At 38.5% G+C, this 22,873-nt stretch overlaps 1 protein-coding gene across 2 annotated transcripts in view; it reads left to right on the forward strand.

The window, feature by feature from the left end:
* Positions 1–21,358, forward strand: part of MYOZ1 (myozenin 1) — a 35,273-nt gene extending 13,915 nt beyond the window's left edge. For both annotated transcript variants that reach the window (XM_081956537.1, XM_081956538.1), the window contains 3 exons: positions 11,798–12,032; positions 14,997–15,165; positions 20,799–21,358. In XM_081956537.1, the coding sequence (XP_081812663.1) occupies positions 11,798–12,032; positions 14,997–15,165; positions 20,799–21,030 (636 nt within the window). In that variant the 3' untranslated portion in view covers positions 21,031–21,358. The remainder of the gene's footprint in view (positions 1–11,797; positions 12,033–14,996; positions 15,166–20,798) is intronic.
* Positions 21,359–22,873: the final 1,515 nt, after the last annotated feature.

A 22,873-nucleotide genomic window follows, 5' to 3' on the forward strand; every position in this document is an offset into this window, starting at 1 on the left:
TACATTTCTGCAAACTGCATTCAGTTCAGAGATGCAAGTCTTTTCTGAATTAGAAATTAATTTTATAAAATAATTGTGTTCATGCAACATTTAATCAAGTGAGATAAAAATCTAGCAGACACATCCACAGCACATGTTAAGCTTGGCCTCTGTGAACCTTAATTAGGGTTTTGTGATTAGCATGTTGCACGAACCAGAGCTATTTGATTGGTTTATAATGTAATATTTCATGTGAACCTAAATAATTATTTCTCTCACAAACCCAGTTTAAAGATGTGGTTGAATGCAGCTACTAAAAACTCAATATGCAGTAAATGATATTTCTAAGCTGATGACATATTTTAACTTGTTATTTGGCCTGATGGAAGTAACCGTAGGAATATGTAGGGGAGGTTCGCTCTTTCTTTCTTTCCTTTCTTCCTTCCTTCCTTCCATCCATCCATTACATATGTAGCTTTTTTCTAAAGTGTTTTTCCTTGTTAATACTGCAGTTATTTGTTTTTTGATTTCTGAATTAGTCTAAGAATACTAAAGGAAAATGAAGGCTTTCAAAGAATGAGAAAAGATGATGCCTGACAAAGATGCCCAAAGACAAGAGAGCTCTCAGTTCTGTGTTTCCTGTTTCTCTCTTTATTTAGGGGAAAGTTTGTTTAGAGAGCTATTATAAGGTAGGGCTCCCAATCTGGGTTGCAAAAAATCTGATGCCAGGGTCAGAGTTTTGTTTGCTGCTTTTTTGTGGTCATCTGGATTGTCACAGCTAAATTCTGGTAACCCATATAGGTTGTTGACTGAATGGAATATTATTAAATGCAGATTCAGTTTCCTGCATTTTTGCTCATTTGAGCAGCCTTTGAGTAGCCACTCTGCAACAGATTGTGAACCTTAAATGGGGCAAGAACCACTGGTATTTCACCAGAGTGAAGCAGGAAAAGCCCCATTGCCATAGGATTCCCATACCTCTGTGGTGCAAGAAAGAGATATGAAAATACTGATTCATGGACAATTCATTCATTTCCAAACAGCACAAAATTTCAGGAGCAACTGCTGATAGAACTATTTCCTTCTGAGGCAAAAGCATTGGAAATGGTTGAAATACAGTAGTTATGTTTATATTAAAACTTTAAATATTTTCAACATATTGGAATAGGAAACTGCAACCTCATAAATCATTACGAAGAGTATAAAAATAAGTAGAACTTCCTTGCTGCCTCTATTCACAGTACTTTCTAATCTCATTGTGTATGGTATGTCAGTCACTGAACACCTATGCTAATCAGAAGCCATAGAATTAGCATTTTTATTTAGTTCTAGGGAAATATATATATATATTATATTGGTAGAAGCTTGGAAAAGGTGATCACATGACCCTGGGAAACTGCAACTATGATAAATATAAATAAATGAGTAAATTGCCAGGTGTATGAATTTTGATCACATAACTAGGGGATGATGCAAAGGTCTTAAGTGTGAAAAACCATCATGTCATTTTTTTCAGTCCTGCTGTAACTTTGAATAGTCACTAAATGGACTGTTGTACAGTACATTGAGGATTACTTGTACTACCTAGTAGCAAGCGTAGGCCTCGCAATATGTTCCATGTATGTGTTTATGCCCAGGAAGGACCCAAATTACACATGTACCAAAAGTAGACTAAATGAATTACTGGACAAAAAGGCAAAGGGTCTGAAGGCAACTCTAACCACTCAATCTACAAAACAAGAAAGTCCAACCTAAGCAAGAACAGTTGCAGGAATTGTGTAGCCTAGTGTAAAGAAGAACTGTGGTGACATGATAGCAGTGTTCCAATATTTAAGTGGCTGCTACGAAGAAGAGGCAAGGTCAACCTATTTTTCAAAGCACCAGAAGGCAAGAGAAGAATCAATGGATGGAAACTAACCAAGGAGAAAAGCAACCTAGAACTAAGGAGAAATTTCTTGACAGTAAGAACAGTAAACCAGTGGAATGGCTCACCTTCAGAAGTTGTGGGGGTTCCGTCACCGAGAGCTTTTAAAAAGAGACTGAACAGCCATTTGTCTCAAATAGTATAGGCTCTCCTGCTTGAGCAAGCGTTTGGATTAAAAGACCTCCAAGGTCCCTTCCAACTCTGTTATTCTACTATTATGTTAATTCTGAACTCACCAATGTGAATCGTTCCAAGATTGCAAATTATATAAAAACTCTTAACTCTGCTGCTTTCCAGGTTTTTTACAGTCCAGGTCTTAGGAAGTACTGCACAACCATCTTTTGGTAGATCAAACTCATATTTATGCTCAGTTATAATGGAGAGCATAAAGCATTTTGAAATATGTGCAATGTGTTAACTTTTTATCATTATTCATAAAATATGTATTTTTGGACTGCCTGATTGCTGAATTATTCTAGACAACTTTCAAATGAATGAATGCAAGAAACATCACAAAATCAGAGAAGTACTATAGTTACTTATAGGACAAAATCCTTTTCCGCACATAACACACAACATAAATGGACATCAAAACCATGACCCTAGGCCAGATTTTCAAGGCATGATGGGGAAATCCAAATCTTGGGGGAGAAGGAAGTGCTTTTCCTGATGACTTGTTATTATTTATTTATCACATTTATATAGCTGCCCATCTCATAGAAAATAACCCTGGACAGCAGGCAACAATTATGCAACTGCCCACTTCTTTACGGATTGGGGGGGGGGATTTATAGCCCTCCATATTCTTTTTGACCATTTCTTTAATATTATTCTCTTTCCACAGGAAAAAAAAGTATCTATTTGCCAAGTTCTTTTTCTTTAGTCAAAATGAAACAGTAGCTTAAAAATAATAAACACAAAAAGAACTATTCAAAAGTAATAATATGAGCACACAACTTTCACTGATGCCCCCCATTATGCAGGTGCATATGTCCTTATTTGAAAACTCACCCCCAAAATTCCTGTCTTAAACAACTTCCTAAAGAGTAACCATGAACTTAATTTGGGGGGAAGTCAGTGTGATGGGAGGGGAGCTCCAGCAGTGACTGTTCACGTCTCAGCCTTTTTCCACCATACCTTGCAGGGGGGGTGGGGGTGAGGGTGGCACTCTTAACATACTTTCTCTACTGGCATATCTTGGGTAGGCAGCTTCTATCTATCTTCTATCTACCTGAAATCTGAAATTCCTACACTGAAAAACATTTGGACTACACAACTCGACCAGGGTAAAGCAATAGATGCAATTTACATAGACAAAGTTTTTGATTCAGTGGTACACGACAAACTGTTAAAACTAAGCTCTTGTGGCATTTCTGGATCCCTGCACACATGGATAGTTGCATTCCTGTCAAACAGGCAACAAGTAGTCAAAATAGGGAGCACCCTATCAAACCCTGCACCAGTTAAAGTGGTGTCCCCCAAGGCAGCACTTTAGGACCCACACTCTTTCTGCTTTACATAAATGACCTTTGCAATATTATAAGCAGCTGGTCCTCTTCACTGATGACGTAAAACTATTTAACACCACCAACAATACTTCTGTCCTACAAAGCGATCTTGACTATGTGCCAGAATGGTCAAACAATTGGCAACTCCAAATTTCAATCAATAAATGCTCTGTCTTACACATTGGCAATAAAAATCAGAAAACCAAATACAAGCTGGGCAGATAGGACCTCGTAGACGACCCTCATTCAGTCAAAGACCTAGGAGTACTCATCTCAAATGTCTAAGCCCCAGGGCTCACTGTAACAGCATTGCAAAAAGGGCATGAAGAGTTGTTAACCTAATTTTGTGAAGCTTCTTCTCTGGTAACATTGTACTGCAAACTAGGACATACAAAACTTTTGCCTGACCAATTCTTGAATATAGCTTGTCTGCCTGGAATCCATACTGTATATGGACATTAATACAATCGAGCGAGTCCAGAGGTATTTCCTGAGAAGAGTACTCCACTCCTCTGCCCACAATAGAATACCTTATGCCACCAGGCTTGAAATTTTCGGCTTGGACAACCTAGAACTACACTGACTAAGGTCTGACCTAAGTGTAGTACACAAAATTGTTTGCTACAATGTCCTACCTGTCAATGACTACTTCAGCTTCAACTGCAATAATACACAGGCAAACAATACTAAACCGCTCCAAACTCGATTGCAGAAAATACGATTTCAGCAACAAAGTGGCCAATGCCTAGAATGCACTACCTGACTCTGTTGTTACATCCTCAAACCCCCAAAACTTTAACCTTAAACTGTCTAGCATGGACCTCACCCCTTTCTTAAGAGGTCTGTAGGGGTGTGCATAAGCGCACCAGGGTGCCCACCATCCCTGTCCTAATGTCCCCATTTATTTGTACCCATTTCCTGTGTTCATGTCCATGTTTATACTTAGATCTGTTATCTCATACATGTTTGACAAACCAAATAAATAAAAATAAAATAAATAAATAGGTATCTGGAACCACAGGATTTCTGGATATCTAGGTTCCAAGCCATTTAGGATTGTATAAGTTATTACTAGCACTTGAACTGCGCCCAGAAACAAACTGGCAAGTAACAGAGCTCCTATATTATGTGACAAGCCTGGGATTATCCTGTTAGTATATGGCAGCTGTGCTTGTGTACAGCTAAAATTTCTGGGTGGTCTTCACGGCAATCCCATTCACAGCACCTCTGTTCAGGAGTGATAAGGGCATGATTGACTGTTGCCAGGGCCACTTGTCCTAGGGACTGCTGGCATTAGTGCACCAGGCAAAGCTGGGCCAAAGCACTCCTGTCCACCTGCTGCACGAGCAGAAGCTGTGAGTCCAGCAGAAACCCCAGGTAAATGCCCTTTGGGGAGCGCAATCCCATCAAGAACTATTGTTGGGATTGTCTCACAATTGGTTGGTTTCGAATTAACAGAAAGTTCACAGTCACTCCATCTTGTTCGGATCTAATCATATTAGCCTCAAATCTAGATTCTGCCATTTCTCCCATTTGGTCTTAGGTAGAGAGGTAGAACTAACTATCATCTAAATATTGATGATATTGTACCCCAAACCATCAACCAATGTCTCCTGGTAGGCATTAAATAGAATGGGAGAGAATCCAGCCTTGGGCCACCCATATTGCTGTGCTCAAAGGCCTGATCTCTCTTCTCTCTTCCCATAGACTTACTGCATTGCAATTATATACAAAATATGTATGTTTACATGCTGAAGACTATGGTTTCTTGCTTGTGTCTCCTTTAAGCTTATCCCTCTCAATGTTTTTGGAATTTTTTTTTTTAATATTTTGGTTTTAAGCTGGAATCTCCCTCTGTAGTTTTATACATCTTTTCCCACCCAGTCACTAGTTCTTCACTTCACCTTTCCCGTTCTCACTCTCCCTATCTGTTCTTGTTAATATTATGGTATATTTACTCATTTCTTGTTTTTTAGCTTAACTCTAGACTTTGGTTACTATCCCTTTCCTTACTTTCACTTACTTACTTTTCTGCTTTTCCCCAGAATCACTTGTTTTGCACTTTCTTTTAAGTATCAGGTCTGAGGCTGGTTACTCTCAATAGGTGAAAGTTGCTCCTCTCCTCTCATGGCACGATGCTCTTCCTCTCTTGGCCTTCATCCTCCTGCCCATAGAATTCTCTGGAGAAGTTCTTCTCTGGAAGAAAGCAGGTGTGTCTGTTGTTGACCTCCTCCTGCTCCTTGTCTTCTGCATAACAAAGGAATGGGGGGTGGGGGGTGAAAAAGCTGCCCTACTCTCAGCGTTGCCTGAAAATTCTGCTGGGTTACTCTTGCAGATTATGTCTATGGAGATTCTCAATCATCCAGGTCCGGTTGTCCCAATGGTGCGTTTTCAAGAAGCAACTGGATTTTATTGAAAACATTTTGCTTCTCATCCAACAAGCTTCTTTAGTTCTGACTGGATGTCTTGCAGTTTATCTTCTTCACGCCCTCCACAGCAAGCCGCCTTCATCCCACCATTTCATCCCTTTCTTCCTCAGAACCCCAGTTTTTATTATTTCTTTCTATGGGCTTTCCTTTTTCTATGAAGATTCATATAATACTCCAAAGAATAAAAACACAGCCATGTTGAAAACATGAAGATGTAAAAATGGCAGTTAAAAGTATCATGAAGTCCATTTGTTATGCTCAATTATGACTTCCTGAAGCTGGCTTTATGTTCGTGTTAAAGCCATTGCTTTAGAAACATGAGTCAAAAACTCTTGTCACTATATGTCTGGTCTGCAAATACCCAGAAATGATAGGTGATCATGAAAGAGAATCAATGAAACGGAATAGTGATATCAGGCCTGAGGGGAAAGCAAGGGTTTTTTTCCTAATTCATATCCCATCCTCTCTTGTGTCCCCCTGCATATGAAGCTAGCAGGTCAGTTGAGGAAACCAGGTGGGCCTTGTGACACACAGAAAATGGCAACCTACAAGAAACGGCCATAGCCAAAAAGCTCTGGAAGGAATATCTGATGGAGTCCCACTGCTACCCTCAGTATCTGATGTTGGAGATGGTTTCCTCTCTATGCCACCCGAATGGAAGGGCCACTCTGCAATAAAAATTGTTGTTGTACCTAGAAATGTATGAATGACTATAAACTTTATTTGGGGTGCTAGATCTCATGAATTGAAACCCCATCTAGAAGTATAGGAGTCATATCCACTGACAGCTCGAGGAAAGCGTGTCAATATAAAGCGTACATTTAATTCTTTGAATTTTTTTTAAAATTTTCTCACTACAATATTATGAAATTATTGTATAAGGATATGAAACAGTTTTAAAAATCCTATAGATTATAATGATAATGTATCTTGAAGCTTGAAGCACTGGGCTCAAGGACAAAACTGTATTTTCTCGGGGGGGACGGGACAAGAGCTTGTTTCCTGTCTTGGATAGAGTGAGGGAAATGCTATGGACACAATATATTTTGATTTCAGCAAAACATTTGACAAAGGGACACTAATTGCTCAAAACCTACTCCATTCCATAGTCTCCTCCTTTTGAGCTGTCTGCAGTGGTGATGCTGGAGCAGACAGCATTAATGGTGATATAAAAATACTTGGATGCCTATACTCCTAGAAACTTCTGACAAAGATTCGTTACTAACCAGATAGGTTAGCTGATTTTCTAGATATATAGGTGGTTGCATTTATCAGCACTTATTTTTAATCACAATTCAAAAGCTGTAGTTCTTCCATTCATATCTACAGTGCCGTTTAGAACCGGTACCAGCTCCCTCCCCCCACCCGTCCGCACATCATCAAGATGAAGAGCGAGAGGAGGAATTCTGGGAGTTGAAGTCCACAAGTCTTAAAGCTGTCAAGTTTGAACACCGCTGGGGTTTTTTTTCTAAAGGGTTAGGGGTGCAAGGGCCTTGTAACTTGACAGCTTTAAGACTTGCGTGCTTCAAATGCCAGAGTTTCTGAACCAACATTTTGATTGCTAAGCAAGAGCGTTGTTAAGTGAGTTTCACCACATTTTACAAGTTGGCCACACCCACCCAGTCACATAGCTGGCAAGCCACTCCCACCCGGTCACATGGCCAGCAAGCCACTCCCACCCGGTCACATTGCCGGCAAGCCACTCCCACAAAGCAGGTCACACCTACAGAAGGTTCTAAAAAAATTTGAAACCCACCACTGGTTTGCATGAAACAATGTTTTAAACAAATAAGGGGTAAATAGTCAGTAGTATTACAGGCACAAAACGTCGTAAAATGTAAAGTCACACTTGTATTCTGTTTAATATCTGATGATTACATGGTCTCACCCACAAAGTTTTCTTGGAAGCAACACAGAAATAATAAAAGACCCTTGACTTTTCTTAATTTCATAGCATTTCCTGCACAATATTACAGTATATGTATGTGGAATGCATCTGGAAAAAAACCTGTAAAATAACCTTACCTATACACTAAAATAACTTAAAAGGCATTGAATTCGTTGAGAAGGCTGACTGTTGTGAATAACATAGAGAGTAAGCATTTTGGGAAGTCCTTAATCAGGGGAGTAGAAATAGAAACACACTCAATGGCCTCAATCATGAAAGGCAGTCATGCCATCCTGTCAGAGTAGCAGATCAGTCTCTCTCTCAGTGGTGGCAGTACCCAGGGATTCCTTACCATCTCCATCTCTTTGAGAAGGATCATCTTCCATTGCCAAATTGGAAATGTTGGAAGTGAAAGGAATCCAGTGCCTTGTAATGGCAGGAAATTGGTTACCTTTGTGATTTTTGTGTGGAGCTACTGGAAGTAACAAACCTGGCTTATGTCTGAAACAACATGTGTCTCTCAACCTGGTTATTTAATGACTAACTCAAACTCAATCAAAACATGACAAAAGTACCAGATTTTAATGCATGGTTGTTAAACATGCAGTTGGGCTTCTGGGTTCCTGTGGCTATTCCTAGAATTAAATATGTCTATATAAATAAAAAGAACATTTTGCTGTAGTTAGGAAACTACTCATGGCATATAATTTGGATCATAAATCACTCTGAACCATGACTGGTTAATATCTGTTTGTTTTGATGTTAACAATTATAATACTACTCTTCAAATTATTTTTTTCCCCACAAAGGCTTAAACATCTAAAGTCGATTAAAATTAAAATGTACTTAACAATGTCTTTGTTCACATAACTAATCAACCAAATGTGTTGAAGTTATTTTCTGTTAAACTACAGCAAGTAATGAATTTCTTGGGTGTTTTAAGTTGCCACAATGTAGCTACGGATCAAAGCTGAAAAATACATACACAAAAGGACTTTTGCTTCCGGTTCCTGCTGGTGACGGACGTGTTGTCCGCCGCTTGTCTCCCTGGTTGGCTCCGTAAGGAGCACAGGGGGCCTTGGAGAGGTCCCCTGCTGAAGGGGGGCTTGCTGAAGCCCCCCGGAATCGGCGGCAGCCGGTGGGGGTGCTTTTCAGCTTCACCTAGGAGCCGGGGAGCGGAGGGGGGGCGTGGGATAGCTCGCAATTTATAACCATCATCATCAATGTGAGAAAGCATGAGTACAGCTTTGCCAAATTCATCTACTAATCACTGTTTGGAAAACCTATTGGTCTATTTCAGTGGTTCTCAATGTGGGGCTCAGGCCCCACAGGGGAACAATTTGATTTTTAATGGGGGCAATTTGGACCTTGTTTAAACCAAGTTAATGGCCTTTTAAGTGTCCTCCACATGAGTAGAGTTCACCTTTTGAGTAAAGTAAGAATTATACGTCACAGTGGGGGCATCAGGATTTTAGACATGCTTAGGTGGGGCATGGCCAAAAAAAGGTTGGGAACCACTGGTCTATATTAATTACTGGAAGGATTTGGAATGTTGTATTTGAGTGATTTTTTTTCGCCTGCCTTGAGTTGCTACCAGAGGCCCCTCATGTTCCAGGTGCCCCTTGAACTATGGAACAGTTTGAAATACCTTGTTCTGGGGTATTAGATTTTCCACCAAATTTTGCATCATGTACACATCTTATAAAGCAGCTTGTCCATCTCTTCCAATGTTATTAAAAATAATATAAACAAGACAGGCTGCTTCTTTAAAAACTATTTAAATGCAAACTATTTTATGTTTGCTATTATTTGGGGGGTGTTTTTGTATTTTGTGGGCCATCCAGAGTCATGGAAGTGAGATGAACAGCTATATAAATGTAATGAAGGATAATAATTGTAATTTCATCAACCTCCTCCACCGTTAAAACAAATATAGAAGAGTACAGGTCGTCCTCAACTTATTTTAGTGACTGCTCGAAGTTACAACTGCACTGAAAAAATGATTCATGATCTTTTTCCCACTTATGACTATGGTCACATGATCAAAATTTGGATGCTTGACAATTGATTCGTATTTAGGACTGTTGCAGTGTCCTGGGGTCATATGATCCCCTTTTGCGACCTTCTGACAAGCCAAATCAATGGGGAAGCCAGATTCACTTAACAACTGTGTTATTGTCTTAACAACTGCAGTGATTCCCTTAACAAATGTGGCAAGAAAGGTTGTATAATGGGGCACAACTCATTTAACAAACGTTTCACTTAACAACAGAAATGTTGGGCACGATTGTAATCATAAATCAAGGGCTACCCTGTACAGTACTAGAGATGAACTTTGAAGTAACACAATCAATACTTCCTCCACTTGGAGCATTCTTCGAATAAAGTGTCAAGGAGACTATATATTCATATGATCATTTAGCTTGTTAATGAAAATATCAGTAATAGTTATCACTACTTTAAAGGTATTAAAATTCATTTTTAAAAATATGAAATTTGCATTGGAGTTGACTCACCTTTAGTCTCTTGTAGAATCCAGAATTGCACCATGATTGGTGTCATGCCCAACGGATTAGGACCATACGTCAACTAAAGATCAATACTAAATTGATGACAGATAACAGTCAAAGGAATTCAAGTGGGGTTGGACTTGTACTGTTTGTGGCAACATGACAAGTCTATGCTGATGATGTGCTTAATTCCACACACACACACACATACACCAACTCTGCCTGTTCTTCTCCTATAGGTTGTTTCCCTTGGAGTTCCTGCAACTTCCACTTCCTCAGTTAAATTTTTCCTCTTGATCATGATTAAACTGGGAGAGCTGATGCTCTTCCTCAGTTCTGTGAAGGAAAAAAGCTGTCAATAAGCCAAGTCATGAATTTCCCAAAAAGAGGACAATTGGTAGAATCTTCTAACATGTGCAAAATAATTATAGTTCCCTAATACTTCGAGCCTCTGAAAGATCTGCATTTTATTTTTGGAAGCTATTCACATTTTCTAGATGCCAACAACAATATTGCTTTTATTTGTTTCTCTACTCATTTTGAGCCAAATGCTCTTTACAGTGTTGCCAATTTTTTTTATTCAGAATGCTAAGAATACATATAACATACTGTATTAATTTGGAATGCACATATGCTTATCAAAAACTTGTTTATCAATATCCCTGACTAAAGTGAGATCAATTCCTGTCATCTCTGAAGCATAAAATGGCTTAATCTAGCATTAACATTGATTATCTTAGTAGTTAGCATGCTTCTACACAACTAACTTTTTTATCTCTTTGCATTTCCTAACTATATTATGCACCTACATATTCTTCTTCTGTATTCTTATGCCTCTCTTGTTGTCCGTAAAATAGGGCACTGATATAGGTATATTAGAGGGAGTTTCCCCAGAGCTTTGTCAAGGCTTTGTGCCCAGATGGCATATTCAGTGGCTGCTCTGAAGCTTTATGACTGGTGCTAAATGCAGCAAAGAGAGTATGCTAACTCAGGCTTTGGGTATTCCATGTCTACTCACCTATATTTAGCAGCCCAGATAGCTGATACTAGAAGCCTGTTTACCGCCTACAGAACTTTCTTCCCTAAACTGTGCTGCACATAGAAGAAATCAAATGCATGTCTTCCTATGTGTAAGCAGCAGCCAGTTATGAAGAGGAAGAAGGGGAACTTCCACTTGGAAAAGACTAAGTTCATACATTAGTTCCCTGACATAGCAATATAGTAATTTAAATCTTGATTCTGCCCTTTAATGCTGGCCTACCTGTAGCTGTGTCTCAAGGATACCCTTTTCTAATGATTTAATTTGTAAAATTAAAATAAACTATTGAAAATACTAAAATTATCAGTGACAGCACTTCTCACTGTTGTTCCTTGAGGTCACTAATTCATTTGGATATGAATTAACATGTTGTTCTCATCATCCAAGCATAATAGGTTCAGTAATATTAGCAGATAAAAAAGAAATACGGAATTCGTTTTTTGACAATTATTTAATTTTGCCCCTTTCTTTTACTTCATCCTCCTCTTTCCTTACATTTCCCTTCCGTCTTCTTTCCCAGGATCACTTCCAGAGGTTTATCCCATCTGATTGCTATAGTGGTGGGAGAATGATGAGTGGTGTAACTGTAGGACGATACGGATCCAGCAAACTGCAATATCCTCCCACTCCTCCTGCAAAGCCTGGGAGCAAAGGTGGTGCTGGAGGAACTGGGACAGGCCACAGTGAGGGATCTGCTGGCAGAGGGGGAGGAGTGGATGGAGGTGGAAATGGAAATGAGGTTGGAGGTGGAAAAGGTAAGTATTTGTTTTCATCCAATAGATGAGTAAAGAAAAATGCTTAATATGAAAATCCTGTTCTTTTCAAGATCTTTCTTAAATCTGAATATATCTGAGAAAATTTCACTGCCTGAACTGGCTTTGAAGAAAAGGACATAATTCTTTTTTACCACCATTAGTGGTTCTATTATCCATATAGTTTAATTAACAACTCTGGAGTTCTTTGGTAACCATTACCCTATTCAAATGAAACAGCAATAAAGTGTGGGGAAAGCGATTTGTTGATTGAAACATTTAACTGAGATTCCTACATGATATGAAAGCATTTTTGAAAACCTGAAGGTATATTATATAGAATGACATTTTCTCAACCAAAGTATTGTATATTTTCAATTCTTTTGGAGATAAAATTGGGGCAAATCTAATCCCTTCTTTGTTTCCTGAAAGTTGTTTCCCTTATCTTCTTAATGAAATTCCCACTTTTTCTTAATTCAGAGTCTTCAGGTAGTACTTTTGTGTGTTGCCTAACAACTGTTAAGTATCATTGCACTTCCCTCAAAAATACGAAATGTCCCACAGTGCCCTAGTGAGTTTGCTGAAAGCACTCTGAAATTCTACAGCATAATTATGCAACCATGGTTTAAATGTCTTTTCCCTTTTTAGTCCCATCCTTATTATTTTAATTTCTCCATGCTTCCTGTGATCTCTCCTTAGCTAAAAAAATGCTAAAACACTTGTTCATTCATTCTATTCATTCATTCATAATAATGGCACTCTGAATAAATCATGTATGAATTAAGTTTTTGCTGCATCAGTTTTTAGGTTTGTAATGATATTAAAGGGATGTTGCTTGGGGATAGGCGTGAATATGGATTTCTGTATGTAAACAAGGGAGAACCCAAATGTTTTGTAGCAAATCATATTAACTTTTATACTATCAAAAAGAATCTCCAAACTATAAAAACACACCAAAGACAAGGTAGTAAACAAATTACGGTGAGTAGGTACATTTGTGTACTTTGTAGAATGTTTACTAAATAGTTAAAAGTAAGTGGAGGACTGTTAGGATGTGCAAATACTAATGCAAAGGTAGCTAGTTCATGGTCCAATGCGGAGGACAATGATAGAAATTGTCCTCCACATTGGACCATGAACTAGCTACCTTTATTGATAGAAATGAAAATAGCTTTATGTAAGAGCCCTATCTGTTATCAAGGAGTGAGACCGTTGCAGGTTAGAGATACATAAAAATATGAGTGGGGAAAGTGTAGGTGGTATAATGGAAAAAAAAAGTGTAAATAATGAATGGGTGATGAATGTGGCTTGAACACAAAGGAGAGCAAGTCCATTAAAGAGGTTTTATCATAAAGGGAAAACAAATAGGGATCAAATTGTAGAATAAATGTACAAAAGAAGAGTGAGAGGAAGGAGAGATTCAAGGGAATTGTGGTTGAATTGATCTCATGAAATTTATTTATTCACCAAATTTTGAAACCACCCATCTCCCTCACACAGGGACTCTGGGCTGTATATGAATAAAATATAACAACATAACAACAGTATATAAAATGTTAAAAAGAGCAAGTGTTTAAAAATCAATGTTAAGAGTTAATTAAAAGGAAGGGGAGGGGTTTTCAAGGCACTAATCACACATCTGCAAGCTCCTTGGGGAGCCCCATGCATTGCAGAGCCATGTTTCCACACCTTTCCGAAAGGCCAGGTGAGTGGGGGCCCTGTCTCATTTCTGGGGGTAGAAAGTTCCATAGGGTAGGGGGGGGAACTTCCAAATGAGGTAAGAAATTTGAAAAACATTAGTACTTGGAAGTGGTGAATCAAGGATGGATTGCAAGGATAGAGAAATGTAGGGAGGCACAGTAACTTTTGTTGGTATAAACTAGATTTAGTTAGATTTCCTTTTTTTCTCACACCTTTAGTTTCTTTCTCTTAGTATTTCTTGCTCCTTGACTCTATTTTGTATAATACAGGTAGTCCTTGACGTACAACAGTTCATTTAGTAACTGTTCAAATTTATAATGGCACCGAAAAAAGTGACTTATGACCGTTTTTCACACTTACGTATCTTGCAGCATCTCCATGGTCACATGATCAAAATACAGATGCTTGACAACTGACTCACATTTATGATGGTGGCAGTCTCCTGGAGTCATGCAGTCTCCTTTTGCGACCTTCTGACAAGCAAAGTCAACGGGGAACAAGATTCAATTAACAACTGGGTTACTAATTTAACAACTTGCCATGAGTTGTGGCAAGAAAGGTCGTAAAATGGAGCAAAACTCACTTAACAAATATCTTCCTTAACAACATAAATTTTGGACTACCTGTACTGCTCATTACAGAAGAGAAGAGCAATATGGGGAGGGAGGAAAAGATAGAGTTCATAAAAATGGATAATTTGTTGAACAGCACATCCTGAGCACAGACATTTAGTTGCTTTGGTTAAGTATATGCTTGAAAGAACCTTTGCTGCCAATCATTCACTTGATTCTGCATAGTACAGGTAGTTCTCAATGTAAAACTATTCATTTTAGACAATTTGAAGTTACAGTGCACTGAAAAAAGCGACTTATGACTGTTTTTCAGACTTACAACAGTAGTAGCATCCCCACAGTCACGTAATCAATATTTAGGCACTTTCTAACTGGCAGTTGCACTATCCCAGGGTCATGTGATTAATATTTGTAACCTTTCTAATTGGCTTCTGACAAAGTCAATGGCAGAAGCCAGATTTGCTTAACAGCAACATGATTCACTTAACAACTGCAGTAGTTCATTTAACAACTGTGAAAAAAAGGTTGAAAAATGGTGTGCAACTCATTTAACAACTGCCCTATTCAGCAATGGAAATATTGGGTTTAATTGTGGTCATAAGTCGAGGACTATCTGTATCCATTGCTCAGTTCAGGATGTTGCTTTGTATGTTTTCTCTTGACTTACGTTTTCTTCTTTTCCTTTATATTATAGGTGAAAATAAGAGTGGGAGTGGGAAAGGAAAAGTTTCCCTTCCTAAGACCTACATTTCTCCATGGGAAAGAGCCCTAGGCATCACCCCACAAGAGAAAAGTGAATTCAGCATTGATCCCTTGTCTAATGGCACCAAAGCTGACTTCTGCCTTTATAAATCTTTCAATAGGTAAGGGGAAATGCTTACAAGAGTGGAGGGACTGGCAGGAATGGAACGAGAAAAACGCTAGGGAAGTTACCAAATGGAGGTTAGCCCTTGAAACCATAGAGCTACGTACATCTCTACTAAGAAATATGTATGGAGGATCTTACCTAGAGGGGTTTGAATCCTTCATTTTAAATTTGAATTCGGTTCTCAGTAACAGATCACTAGCTCACTCCAAAAGGCCGGTTTCAAAGAACAAAAATGGTTCGACCTCTGCCTTTATAAATCTTTCAATAGGTAAGGGGAAATGCTTACAAGAGTGGAGGGACTGGCAGGAAATATGAGGGTTGATGAGATACCTGATATGCTTATTATCCTGGCATTTCAGCCTATTGATCAGGAGTGCTTTCTTTCTAACAGATGATGAGGTGCAAAAGGCAGTAACCAAGGAACACATTCTCTCTCCATGCCATGTGGTTGTTTGCAGAAAAAAAGACAAATCTTTCATGAGCCAGGAATGGAACTTGTATCCATAACATGTTCATAACCAAGCTGCACTCTATGGCCTTGTAGTTCTGTTGACTCAGAAGGGCAGTAGAAAAATGCCTAGAATTTAAATCTTGGAAAACAGATGCACAACAGGCTTTGGTTGCTATGTCTTGCAGCAGACAGTTATGTGAATACAGTTCATTTGAATCTGCAGGAAAGAAATTAATCAAGCAACGTCACGTTCACAAGTTTTCTGCTAAGAAGCAGTTTCCTGAATATGGTATTTAAGTGTCTGTACAAAAGAGACTACCTGCCCTTCCCCATGTGAAGCTTGATAGCAGAATTTCCAAGAGGAGACCCTACATTTGGACACCAATAGTTAAGCAATGACTACTTACCCTTTAAGTATGGGTCTAGGACAGTGGTTCTCAACCTGTGGGTCGGGACCCCTTTGGGGGTCGAACGACCCTTTCACAGGAGTCGCCTAAGACCATCGGAAAACACATATTTTTGATGGTCTTAGGAACCGAGACACCAATTTTATGGTTGGGAGTCACCACAACATGAGGAACTGTATTAAATGGTCGCGACATTGGGAAGGTTGAGAACCACTGGTCTAGGACAACACACCATAGCCCATTCACTGCAGCCAACTCTCCACAGCCAACTCACTAACTTAACTTTTGTATTTGTTGAATTGTCCCACAGTGAGTTGGCTACGGTGAGTGTTCCTTTTCTATTAATCAAGTTATCAGTGCTTTGCTTTAGCATCAGAACCAAATGGCAATCCAGTTAGAGTGAGGTGGTAAACCAGCAGCTTCAGGACTAGTTCCCAGATACTTGGTAGAGGTATTGCTGAAGCAGCTGCAGCCAGTGCTACTCTTCCAAAGCCAAATATCTGTTTCTCTGTCTGATAAATAAGATGGGAATTGAAGCAAATTTACTATCTTCTTCGCTCAACGGGAACTGTACTTCCTTTAGACCTGAGCATTTCCCCATTGACCTCAAATAGATTTATCATGCACTTGAGGGTAAAGAGCAGCTCTTACCTAAGTCTGCAACACTATTCCCATTTTCTTTGGGGAATTAATGCTGTTTGGATTTCCTTAAGGGTTAAGTTAGGTTAGTGAAAGGCTCCTACGCTGACCTGCATCATTAGAAAGGATCCCGTCACTGCTGCTGCAAATGATGCCTGGTTTTCTATCAGTTTTCTCATCTTCACACAAAAATTAAGAAGCTGGATGTCAGTTTTATACTTGGAGCATTCCCTGTAATAGCACAGATCAATCATATGGCCTTTTCTTAAGCTTCCAACCAAGCCGAAAATACATGTCAGCCTTCCCACATTCCTTCCTAGAACACCCCCTTTGTCCCCGTATAGGTCTGTCCTGTTCCCACATGTTGTTGTGGGAGAGTAAGAATTCAACATGGAATGTATTTCAAATTCTTAGCACACAAGGGATAGACTATCATATCCATTCCTAGAGTCCTCATCTTCTAGCACACAGGTGTCAAACTTGCTACATCCCGTTGCCGTCACGTGACGTTTCATGACGTTTTTCCACTTCACGGAGCTGGGGTGGGCATGGCCTGCGTGTGATGCATCTGGCCCACAGGCTGCCAGTTTGACATCCCTGTTCTAGCACATGGAATTAACAATTGGCCATGAAGAACAAAACTTTATTCTAATTCCTACTCATTCTCTCTGGAAATGGACAGTGGCTGTTGATTACTAGAGTTATTAGAATAACTACAACTAAGTATAATAGATCTATTACAACTAATAGAACTAAGTATAATAGTTAGAATAACTACATATAATAGATCTGAACTACAAGATCTTCTGCAGATTCTATACTTTGATAAGAAATATATAGAAAAGATATAAAGAATCAACCAGAAGAACAATGGAGGATACTTGGGAAACATGTGAAACATGCGGAAATATGTGAGGGCATAAAGTATGTTTCGGATACTAGTGATAGAACAACATAGAAAAATCTGGATTGCTTACATAAAATCATTATAAATAACTGCTTTTCTTCAGTTATCAGAAAACAAAATTTATTGCACCTAATACAAGGTTACTAGGCCCAATTTCCCTGAACAAGATTCTATTCAACCCAAATATAACTCCCATCAAAGAAGGTGCCTTAACATTTAATCAGAATTTGCCTTGTTATTTCAAATGTCAGGAATCAGGCAATCTATAAATGTAATAAATTATTATTTTTCTAATTCAGCATAGTGAAACATGAAAAATACATTGCCTCATAACTGTTTTAATCTTGTTTTATATTGAGAGCTTTAATGCCTGCCTTCTTCTAATTTAGTTTCTAATTAAGATGTACTTGTGTGTCAATCATCACCAAAGCTATTCTAAATCAGTTAGGTAGAGATGGTATTCAGCTGGTTCTCTTGGGTTTGAGCAAACCGGTAGCGGTGGCTGCAGGAGGCTCCGCCCACCCACCCCAACGTAATGTGCAAGTATTGCGCATGTGCAGAAGGCAGCGTGCTCACATTTGCAAACCAGTAGGGAAGGTAAGTAAATCCCACCTCTGCAGTTAGGAAGTAATCAGAGTCAGAAGCTGCAATGAGGACAGTTTTAATTAAAGATTCAGTAGTTCTGAAACTATTCTGTTGGTCACATTATGTTGATAAGAGAATCCTACAATTATATTTTAAATGTAGAGGAGACCACAGTTTTAGTGGTCTAGGAAAAAAAGACATTAGGACAATAACATACCCTGGAATGTTGTCAGTTGTCTTCCCTGAATTCTTGTAAAGAGTGAGTTATTAATACAATCTTGCTTGGTTTTTTATCACTGTGTATTCTTTACTTCAGTAATAATAATCAAAAGGCACATACCACATAACACCCCAGATTAAATAATTGTTGATAAGGAAGACAAAAAATCTGGAGAGTGGATAATGACAACAGAATAGAGGAGAAAGGACTGGAGAAGATAACAAAATACAAAACCAGCTAACAAAAATAGAATGGCTGTGGCAAAAGAAAGCAAAGGTAATATCAATAGTAATAGATACCTTGGATACAATCCCAAAACAACTGGAGCATCAGTTGAACCCCATTGCCATTGACCGATTCACCATCAGTCAATTGCAAAAGGTAGCTTTATGAGGACAACTCACATCCTGCGATGATATCTGAAACACCATCGAACATCTACATCTGCCTATCCCAGATCTTTGGGAAGGACTTGATAGGTGGACAGAAATATCAGATCCAGTATGGATATCTGGCTGACTGCAACAAACAATAACTAGCAATAATGGTGCATTGGAATAGTTGCAAGAAATACTATTTGCCTGCAAGCAAGAACTTGTGTCACCATAAAATATACGAAGTAATAGAAAATGAAAATGCTAAAGTGTCAGAATTCAAATAAGAAAGCATTTGCCACATTACACCCTAGACTTAACAATTGTCAGTAAGAAGGGCAAGATAGTTGGAATAGTGGAAGTTGCCATTCCTAGAGATAGCAGAACAGAAGAGAAAGAATTAGGAAAAAATATCATAAAATAAAAGATGTGACTGTGACAAAAGAAAGCAAAGGTATTACAAATAGTAATAGGCCCCTTGGATACAATCCTAAAACATCTGGAGCACCACTTGAACCATCAGCATTGACATTTTCAATTCTTTGAAACTTAGATTAGATATATCAACCATCAATAGACACATAGATAAATAGACACAAACATCTACATACCATTCAATAAATAATCAAAAAGCCAAAAAGGCCTAAAACATCTCGTCACCAGCAATCAACGCCCAGATGAGCAGAAATCAACACCAAATTTTATAAAATAAGAGATCAACACTAACATCAAATTTTATAAAATGAAATAAAATAAAGTAAAACAACTACAAACTCAGACAAATAAGCCAATAGACAACCACCAAGACTACTTCTACCAACACTGACAGGGGAAGCTGCTAGTATACAAAATAAAAGCAATAGCAATAGCACATAGAATTATATATTTCCTCATAGTGCTTTACGGCATTCTCTGACCAGTTTATAATGTCAGCATATTGCCCCTAACAATTTGGGTCCTCCTTTTACTAACCTCAGAGGGCTGAATCAACCTTGAGCTCCATCAGGATCGAATGCCAGGTTGTGGGCAGAGTTTGCTGCAATACTGCATTCTAACCACTACACCACCAGGGCAGTGTCACATATACTCACTCCCTTCTGGTACAGATGAAGTTACCTAGTTTGGTAATAAAACCAAGTCAAAGTGCATCAAAAATGCCACCCAGTCAACTGCAAAAGGCAGTTCTATTTGGATAACGTATATCCAGCACCAGTACCTTTAGCATCATCAACCAACAATATCCCCCCTATTGCAACTCCTTGAGAAGGCCTTGATAGGTGGACAGAAATGCCAATCCAATCTAAACATCTAACTGTATGAGGAACCATAATTATACTAGAATATCTACCTATCCCATGTCTTTGGAAAGGACTTAATAGGTGGATAAAAATGCCAAATCAAATATAAACATTTGGCTGATGTGCAATCAACCAATATAATTTAAAGAGCATACTCTACTGCAGCCTTGATAATGTTTTTATTTATTAACTACAAATGTAATAAAAATCTTTTTTTTAAAATGGGCACCAGCATGATTCTACACAAAGTGATAGCTTGAAAACATTACTGATATTCAAAACTAAAATTGCCACGCTACGAATTGATGTTTGTTTTTATTGACCAACTGTTTTTACATTGAACCAGCATCACTGGGTAGCTGATAATGATTTTGAATAAGCCACATCTTCCTTTTAAATAATTTTCTTAGAATTTAATGTGCCTTATACAATCTACAATGTAAATGAAATATGTTATATATACCTGATTATTATCCTAATATATTTCTACCCATTTCCATGCTACCTTTATGACGGAGGGTTTTGTCTGTCCATTTATTTATTTAGATTTTCTGAAATGTACTTTTTTTTGTGAGACAAATGGACCTGGTTGCTTAGAAATAGAACTAGGAATAGTTATTAATACAGGACTGGATTGACTGGATTTGTCAAAGGAACACGTGTAGCTAAAATCTGATGATCTACTGAGTTGGTGGGAAAAGACTCTAACAGCTATAAACCCTGATGGTTGATTCTACTTTTCCCTAGAACTGCAATGCCGTATGGGGGATATGAGAAGGCAGTCAAATTGATGACCTTCCAAATGCCTGAATTTGACGTTGGCCCATTGCTACCTGAGCCTCTAATTGTGTATAATCAAGAAGTCTCCAATCGACCCTCCTTTAACAGGACCCCAGTACCCTGGCTGGGGTCAGGAGAACCAACTGAATACAACATTGAGGTGAATGTACCACCGGCAGGTGAAACTGAAGAGTTATAGAAATCCCCCTTTCCTTTCATTAATCTGTTCATTTGCATGTCTATATTAAGGAGCTGAACATGCAGAAACTTCTCAGTTTTGCCCTAAGGACAACCACAATCTAATGCATCGTTGCTGTGGTATTGATCCATATTGGAGTTTGAAGAAAACAAAGCACTAAAATAGTGAGGGAGGGAGAGAAAGAAAGAGTCAGTCTTTTTATTTGCACTCCAAAGCATAAATACAAACCCTGTGATACTTAATTCTTCCGGTCTGCTCTGTCCCAACTTTGTTCCATTGTTTTGTCATTTGGCAAAATGAATAAAGCATCTACAAAGAGAGAAAACAATGTGATATTTCTTCCTTGGTTCTGTGGGTTCTGTCTATGAGATGATCTTCCCTTGACTGATTTTCATTCAGGAAACAGCCGGAATCAGAAACCTGATTAAGAAACTGAGAGGCAGATTGGTGCTGTGATTAAGATGCTGTCCTAGGAGGCAGTGAGTTCTAGTCCCGCTTTAGGCATGAAAACTACCTGGGTGACTTTGGCTCAGACTTTGGCCTTCTCTCTTAGCCCTACCCACCTCACCTATGGGGAAAGTAGGGAAGAGGAAGGAATAGTGTATTATGTTTGCTGCCTTGAGTTACTTACAAAATAACAAAGGTGGGATAAAAAAAAATCTCACAAAGGCATAAAATAAACTTGTTAAAATGAATGATAATCACATGTTTACAATCCAATGTGGCAAGTTAGGCTTGCTGCAAATTAAAGAGTTCATAACTGACTACACTATAATATGCTGGATGAATCTTGTCCTGTGTTTAATTTTGTGATGTATTTCTTAGCATTGGATATGAAATGTGTATTGATTAGTTCAGGAACAGTGTCTGGGATTGACCCGTAAACTCCTTCTCTGAAGATTTCATATATAGTACCTATACTGGATGTATTGATTTATGATATTAATCAGCAGCTACATTTCAGTCCATAAATCTGGATAATTTTTACATAGCAGCCTAAACATTCCAAAATATCTCATTTTTTGCTGTTAGCTGATGGCTAGCCTGTAAAATTGTAGTTAAGTAACATTTTTAAAAATCCATCATTTGGGAAAGAATGGGCAAGAAAAAACAATCAAAAAGTCCTGAATGCATGGGATAACCAGACAATTGTCCATACCAATTGGAGAAGTCTTCCCTGCAGTAGATGACACTGGGCAGGGCTAGAATTTCTAGTCACGAATCTATCAATCACAGTCCTTGAAATGTTGTTCATTGTGGACATCAATGCAGCACAAACCTATTAAGGGCACACTTAATAGGCGCAGAAAGATTTAGATTGGTATGATTTCTTCCCAGCTTTGTGTCAAGATATAATAAAGCAACTATCTAATTATGGCTACAGTTGATGTCCTGTGCACCTTTCTTCTGATAATGATTAATGCGATATCTTGGTTCCAGGCAAGGAGCTTCCTCTTGGCTCCTATATGCAAAAAACAAACACATATGTCCAAACATATGATCCTTTTGTAGGAGTAAATCTTTCCCACTTCATCTTGGGGGCAAAACCCCTGAATTTAGAAGGATAATACATGAATGGTAGCTTCTAGTTTAACTGTTTCTTGGGTCTGTGCCTTTGGAAAATCAACTAGCCGTTAAGGTTCTGTGGCATTCCAAGGACTGGTTTGGGGAAATAATTTCACTCCATCTGAAGATGACAAGATCCAAGATGAATAGCTTTTTTAAATGTTCCTTTTTAAAAAGCCCAGTAGGTGCTTTCACCTGCTTCTTGGCTCTTTGTTTAGAACTCATGGCTCATTTGCTTCCAGATGCAATTCAAAGTGTTGTTTATTACCTATAAAGA

The sequence above is a fragment of the Natrix helvetica genome (genome assembly GCF_964273705.1).
Source record: "Natrix helvetica genome assembly, chromosome: 5".
In the NCBI taxonomy this organism is placed as follows: Eukaryota; Metazoa; Chordata; class Lepidosauria; order Squamata; family Natricidae; genus Natrix; species Natrix helvetica.